This window comes from Arachis ipaensis, chromosome B4 (assembly GCF_059453495.1).
Source record: "Arachis ipaensis isolate K30076 ecotype BB chromosome B4, ASM5945349v1, whole genome shotgun sequence".
In the NCBI taxonomy this organism is placed as follows: Eukaryota; Viridiplantae; Streptophyta; class Magnoliopsida; order Fabales; family Fabaceae; genus Arachis; species Arachis ipaensis.
In genome coordinates this window covers 140,568,429-140,576,197 of record NC_142439.1, presented here as the reverse complement: position 1 = coordinate 140,576,197, position 7,769 = coordinate 140,568,429, and the positions used below count along the sequence as shown (strand labels likewise).

General features: G+C 29.6%; 1 protein-coding gene across 1 annotated transcript; it reads right to left on the bottom strand.

Annotated features, from left to right (window-relative positions):
- Positions 1-712: 712 nt before the first annotated feature.
- On the bottom strand, positions 713-7,501 carry LOC107637229 (proline-rich receptor-like protein kinase PERK1). The gene is made up of 8 exons (XM_088485063.1): positions 6,997-7,501; positions 4,738-5,076; positions 4,176-4,259; positions 3,708-3,778; positions 3,562-3,638; positions 3,333-3,465; positions 3,057-3,218; positions 713-850 (listed from the first exon to the last, which is right to left on the bottom strand). The coding sequence occupies exons 1-8, from the start codon at positions 7,499-7,501 to the stop codon at positions 713-715; spliced, it is 1,509 nt and encodes a 502-aa protein (XP_088341189.1).
- Positions 7,502-7,769: the final 268 nt, after the last annotated feature.

Sequence of the window (7,769 nt, the reverse complement as noted above, 5' to 3'; positions counted from 1 at the left end):
TGAAGTCGGTGCTGACTATACTGGGGAAGAACGAAGAAGTTACAAGCCATGGGAATTCAACGACTCGTTAAGGAAGGCGGGTAGAATTTTAATATTTTAAGAAATTATACAATTACCCATCTCAAATAATAAATTACAAAATAACCCAACTATAGTTAAGATAATAACCAATTAAAGTGTGATACATCATGAAGGGTAACTTACATGTTATTTTAGAGGGGGTAAGGTAGAATTCAATATAATAATGTTGTATGCGTCTTAGAAAAATCCGTTAAGGTATATCAACTAGGGTTGACACTTTAGTAAATGTTTGAAATATCACACTATCAACAATCAATTTGTATAAGTGTATAACTATTGCAAAATAAAATTATTTGTAATAGTTTTCTAAATTGTTGTGAACATATTAGCTGTTTACGTAATATTTGTAGTATGCATCCAAGATAAATTAAAGTTCAAATTTTTAGCTTCTTTAATAGATCGACAATCGATGTAGTATGTACTATATGACACACACTGTTTTTGGTCTGTAGGTTAATTTACATATCTGTTGGGATAGTATAATCTTAGTTGTTAATTATAAAAGAAACCTAACTCTCATCGCAGAAAACAAAACTTAATTACACTAATCACCTAACCTGTTTTGAGGGTGGAAACTCTTGTGAATATATAATCTCCTTCGGGTTCATTAATATTGTATTTGTGTCACTAATTAACTCGTGGATCCACTCATGTCACAAATGATTTTAATCATTTCTCGTCTGTATGCAGCAGCCTCAGAATCTAAGGATAATACATTAGAAGTGAACTCAGCTACTTGAGATGCATCTCCTTCCAAAGCACGAACTATCTGCACCACATGCAAGGATCATTAAAATAATAAAACATAGTTTTTTCTTTTTAAAAAAATATGGTAAAAAAACTTTTATAATTATATAAAATATATTTTATTGAATATAAAATAATTTCTTTTTCCGAAAAAGAAACCATTATAAATAGACCTTTTACATATTTAATTTGAAGAATGTTATATGCACTTCTGTTGTACACTTTTCTTTTTAATTATTAAAAGTGATAGATAAAATTAAAAAAATAAAAAATTATTTTATTATACCATAAACAAAATATGTACATGAACAAAATTTTTTATTTGTCTTATTTTTTTATTCATAAATTTAAACTAACAAAAAAGTCACATAAATGGTAATATTCACATAAAGTGAGTCTAAAATACTTTTTATGAAGATGCTTTAAGTATTACAATATGATTGAATATATTTTTAAACCAGTTTAACAACTTAAATTTTAAAAAACCAGAAAAAACTAATTTATTGTAATAAAACCTATAAAGTGTAAACTCATTTTTTGTGACCCGCACTGAATTACTCTCCCAGTGCCATGAAAACTCATACCCATTCTCACTTCTCCTCGTGCGTTCTTGCTGCTACTCCTTTCTGCTCCTTCGCCGCCCACGAAATCTCTCCAAGGTGCCTCTCTGCCTCGCCTCTCTGCCGTCTATGCTTGCATTCTCTCTTTTGTCCACCTCTTTGCCCATCCTTCTGCTATGGCAACTTCTTTTGTTCTATAATCCTATTTCTCTATTTTGTATGCCCTTCTCATATTTTGCTTTATTTCAATCAATCACATTAAATTAAATCTTTTTTTTTTGTTATAATAGTCACCAGTATTTTATCTTTTATTGTTTAATTTTAATAAAATGAATGCCTCTATCTTTCATATTGTAAAAGATTTTGATTTTGTGGGAGAAGGTTTATGTAAATAAAAATTTTGATTCTACTAAAGATTACACTCCTGCACTTTAATTTTGTGAATAATCTAAAACTTGTGAGTAACCTTAGCTTATTTATTTTTAAATTGGCCTTTTTTATTCTTAATTTGCTTGGTCTCTTGATTGTTGTAATGGGGTGTTTAGTTTTTATTTTACTTGTAGTTGGATTTAATTTGATGTGGTATATAGAGTTGTTGGAGTTGATAGTTTGTTTGGAGTCTTTCTCAACTTATATTTATTATTGTTCTTATACAATGCAGCTCTAAGCTACACCTCTGATCTCATCATTTTTTTTATTTGATTTGTTTACTACTTTACCATGAATTTGTTTTTTTCTTTAGTTTACATAGTAGGGTTAATGTTTCTTTAGCTAGATTTTTTGTTTTTGTTGAAAATCATTACTCAAATGAATTTATTACTGATTATCATCACTAAACTTCGAATTTATTGCTATTTATCTACTGTCTTCTGAAAACGTTGGCGCTTAGGAGTGAGAACAACGCTGGTGTACTACCGCGTTGGCAGAGAAAACGATGCACAGAGGAGGGAGAAGGACGGTGTTGAGAGACTGAACAGTGAGTATGACGTGAAGAGAAAGAGTGAGAACAACGGCAGTTGCTGGGCTGGACAGCGGTAACGGCAGAGACTAGAGAGGAATAAAGGTGGTGATTTTGTCACAAGAGAGTGAGAGGGAATGAGAGTGGCAGATGAAAGGGAGAGGAGAGGTAGAAAGAATTTGAGAATTTTTAAAATTAATAAATATATAAATGGGATATTATAGTTATTTTTTATAAAAAAAACAATTCACTTGGTCTAATATCATTAATTAGTTCAAATAAAAAAACAGTTTGTAATAAAAAAAAATCATTAAAAATGAACTGAATTTAACTAATGCTATATGTTGAGTATTAATTGGGAAAAATTTTATGTCTTTAAAAAAAAATGCTTCTTGTATCTTTATAAGAGTGGCTCCCTTATTTTTAACTAGATTTTTACAAAGATGTGAAGTATTTATGCAAGAATGCAAGCAGATGCCTTAGCTAGCAACAAGTCTAACAGCCATAACAAACTTTCCCTATTTAGCAGATTAAGCACTAAGGCACTAACTACCATAACAGTTCTCAACTTCCTACACTTTCTAACCTTTATCCTTGATAGTACAAATGAGATGTGCACGTGTAAATATAATTTCTCATTTAATTTGATGTGAAATTACAAGTTAAACCTTTGTTAATAAAAGTCAAAATGATGAGTATTTTGTTATTACCTGGCTCATCTTTGGTCGAAGCTTTGCTTCATATCGTATAGAAGCAGCTGCAGAGGCCAGCATGGAAACCATTTCGGTTGGTTCATACTGATTTTGGAGCTTTTGGTCAGCTACAACTTCAAAATTATTCTCTTTCAAAACCTTTGTTAGCAAAGGCATTGCCTGCCAGAATTCACGAAACCACTTCTATGAAAAGATTAAACTAATAAAAAAAGATACATGAATAGTTATATCTGGACAGATATAATAGTACATTAGCCTTTGTACCAAACTAACCTCCATGAAAGTATGATGTGAATCAATTATTGGTCGGCGGCCAGTAATTAACTCGAGAAGCATGACTCCGAAGGAGAAAACGTCGGCTTTTTCAGTGAGGTTTCCACTGGAAGCATATTCAGGGGCTACATACCTGACCTAACAATTAATGCATGAGCATTTATTGTTATGTTTGAATTGATGAAGAATAGTGAAGAGAGAAAAAGAAGGATGTGTTGTAATAATGTACCCTAGAGTTCCCATGACTCGAGTGGAAACATGCGTATTCATATCCGGGCAAAACTTTGCAAGCCCAAAATCAGCAACCTGCAGACACAATGCAAGGGGTTGTACATCAAGTTCATCATCAAATGGATAAATTGATCATTTGCTCACTTTCGCTTGGAAATTAAAATCGAGGAGAATGTTAGCAGCTTTGATATCACGATGGATGATCTTGGGATAACCTGAAAATACAAAAATCATTATTTGTTGATACTTGATAGCCATCGTAGCAGTTAACGAAAAAATCACATTCTAATGCGCATAGAGCATGAGGGCGTGGTTCATTTTAATATACACTTAACATAATTGTCACCAAATATACTGAAAACAAATTAAATAATATATATATATATATATATATATATATAAATTAATTATTAATTTTTATGTGTACATAACAATTTTGTTCTTCAACCAATGAAAAAATCTAAACATAACATTGTATTTGAATTTGAATATGAATAATATTCTCATATTTAGTTAAAAAAATTAATTAAATATCCATTAATAATGTTGAATGAGTCATATATATATATACCGAAGAAGTAAAATCTTTTAATTTCATATGAAAGGACATACATTCCTCATGAAGATATGTTAATCCCTTAGCAGCTCCTAGAGCAATCCTCATTCTTGTAGGCCAATCTATAGTAGGACCTTGCCCTGTTGTTCAAATAAGTGAATAGCCATTATAATTTGTATCCGATCCATTAAAAAGTTATTAATGCAACCACAAAACAATTTTATTAATATTGTTATTTATTTGTACTATTATAGAAAATCTCTTGGTAATAAAAACCGATAAGATTTTCATACTCGAATATAATTTTCTATGACTTTTTACTAGTATATTTATGTAATAAAAAAATATTATTTATACACAAAAATTAGTTGTTAAAATCAACTATATATTATGTATTTATATAAAAATACATTTATAGTTTAACTCATTTTTAATATGTATTTTATGTTTTATAATAGTAATTAATTAATTTTAATGTATATCTAATATGATTGTTTTGTAATATTTTATAATAATTATATTATTAAAAAAATATACATGATAATTTTTTTAATTTATACACATTATTTACAAATAAAAACTAACATACAATTGTATTATTCAACTTTTAAAAAATACCATGTAGATGGAACTCTAATGTATTGTTTGGAACAAATTCATAGACGAGAAGTCTATGGTGGTCGGCGATGCAATATCCAAGCAAAGAAACGAGATTCCTGTGATGAACCCTAGTGATTATGTCTACTTCAGCTTGAAATTCACGCTCTCCCTGCCTACTTCCATCCTTGAGCTGTTTGATGGCAGCCTCCTTGCCGTTTGGAAGGAGTCCTTTGTGAACATAACCGAATCCACCTTCTCCAAGCAAATTCGCTTTCGAGAATCCATCTGTTGCAACTGCCAACTCCTCGTATCTGAATATTCTGTTCTTTGAGGAGATTTCTATTATTCCGTTATTGCCTGTACAATAATTAGTAACAAGCATGGTAAATAGAATGGAAAGAGCGTGCATTTGCATCATTGCATGTAAGCAACGTGCAGGTACTATTCTATTTTTATTGGAAAAGTATAGGTAGACAATGAAAATATTAAATAATGTGAATAATGGATATGTCGGATGTTCAATTCAATAAGTATACGAATGGTTGATTATGTTGATTCTTAATTGGATGGTTATTTTTTTCATTCGGTTTACTCATGTACAGTTAACAATGACTGGATGTTCAATTCATTAGGTATGCAGATGATTATCCTAATGTTAGAATTTAGGAGGTAATTTGGAGATGCTCGTTTGGATAGGTTCATAAGTGACTTTTTTTTTTACTTTTAACTTATGAAAATATGTAGTATTAATGTCTGGTACAATTTTCAAAACAAAATTACAACTTTCTAAAAAGCTATTTTGGTGCTTAAGGAGAAATTAAAAAAATGACTTCTCTCATAATAAAATTTTTTTTTATCACTTTTCTTTTAAAATAAGTACTTTTAGAACTAAAAAATCAAATACAAAATAACTTATTTATAAGCTACTTTTAATATAAGTATTTATTGTTTAAGCTATATCTTCAGAAGTAACTTAATTAAGTTGTTTACCCAAACTAGACTGAAGTATTTTTTATTTTATTAAGTTAATTCTAGAACGTACTATTCACATCATTTACGGAAGTCATTGTTTACATAACAAAACACATTTTTATTTTCCGAAGTTGTGCAACAATTTCGGAACAACTATTTATATATAGATATATATTAATTGATTTAATCAATGTGACAAACAATATTAATGTACAGCGTACAAAAATTATATTTTGTTATTATACTTAAAATTTGTCTTAGCAATTTTTAGGATTCATAGTACTAATCCTATTCATAGCCATTCAACCCCAATTTAACAGTTTGAATAGAGTTAGAGTTCGTAGTCCGATCCACAGCGAATTGAGTTACGAATTAAATTCAGTGTGGATTTAGAGTAAATCTTACCCCAATCTATTTATACTCATAATATATTATAGTACGTTCTTAAAATTATTAGAGAGAAAGAGTATAGTAGCAACAAATTAAGTTGAAAGAAAAGTGACAAAAATCTTATTGTTGTTTATATTTTTATAATTTTAGGAAGGGCTTGACGATGAATTAATGACTAGGTTATTTATAATTTTACTATTTTTCATTATAATTTTGTTGTTTTTAATTTTAATATAGACTATATTTTATATTTTATATTTTACTAATATGTTTATGAAATATGATAAACGAATTAAATGTCGTGTCTGATTAGAAAAAAATTTGATTTTAATTTGCTGCAAGATCAGATAGGGTCGAATGGAGAACTTTAGGTTATACGTGAGGTTAGAATTGAAAAATTTTTAACAGAGGGATAAAAAAAAGTTGAATGTTAAAAAGATTTTAAACCTATTAATAAAATTAGAGTAGTAGAGTTTAAATCCTACTCTATCATAATCACTGGTAACATCTTAGTTCTTTTAGGTAATATTTGTTTTTGAAGACTGGAATTGGAACTGGAAAATTGAGGTTTAATATTGTATTTAGTTGTCAGAGATTATAACTAAAATTTAAAATTTTAATTCTGACATACAAAATTTAAGTCTCTTTAATATCACCAGAAAGTAAAAATAGACTAAAATTTTTAGAAATGAAGAGAAACTTCAACAATATTTTTTTTAATAACTAAAAATATTTTACTAAATATTATCATTTCATATCCATATTTATCTTGAACCAAATAGAATACTAAAACATAATTATGTTCAATATATTTTACACCAAACACAATATAAAAATTTAATTTAATCTCAGTCTTTCCTCTCTCAATCTCTCTGAGTCTCTATCTCTCCTCCAAACATAACATTAAATTCGTACCTTTAAGTTCGAGATCTTTATCATGTTTTCTCTTTCTATTCTTCCAATAAAAAATACCAAAAGCGCTAAGCACCACAATCAAAATGGCAAAAGTGACTGTTGCTGCCATTTCAATGATGAGGCCGCTTGACGAAAAAGATGATGCTGGAGTTGAAGTTGGAGGAGAAAAATTCAGTACCTGGGTTGGTTTAGAGGAAGGTTTCGTTGGCAGGAGAGTTTGAGGAGGCGTAGAGGCAGGAGAAAAAAGTGGTGGTGGTAGTAATATTGGTGGGGAAAGAGCTAGTGATGATGACGGTGGTAGCAATAATGGTAGAAGAGGAGATAATGATGATGGTGGCAATGACAAAAACGATGGAGATGAAAGAGGAGGAAAAACTAAAGAAGAACTGGAACAATCACATCCTACTATTAGACAAAAGTTGGGATTTTGTTGAAAGAATGGTTGAAAGAATTGACCGTATTGAGCACAGGGAATTGGATTTGGTGGTCCGAATTCGGATGCCATTTCTTTCTTTTAGATCAGTGTTGTATATCTCACAAATAATCAGCTAAGTGGATCTATATATATATAAATTAAAATAATAATAAATATAAAAATTAAAATATTAATTATAATTTATTCTCATTTTATTTAGGGCTGCACACGGATCGGATCAGATCGGATATAGTCTAAAATTCTATCCGATTTGCACTGCACTCATCGGATCGGATCGGATACGATATCCGCATTTTTTCAGGTTAGATCCGATTGCGAATTGGATCGGATCGGATAT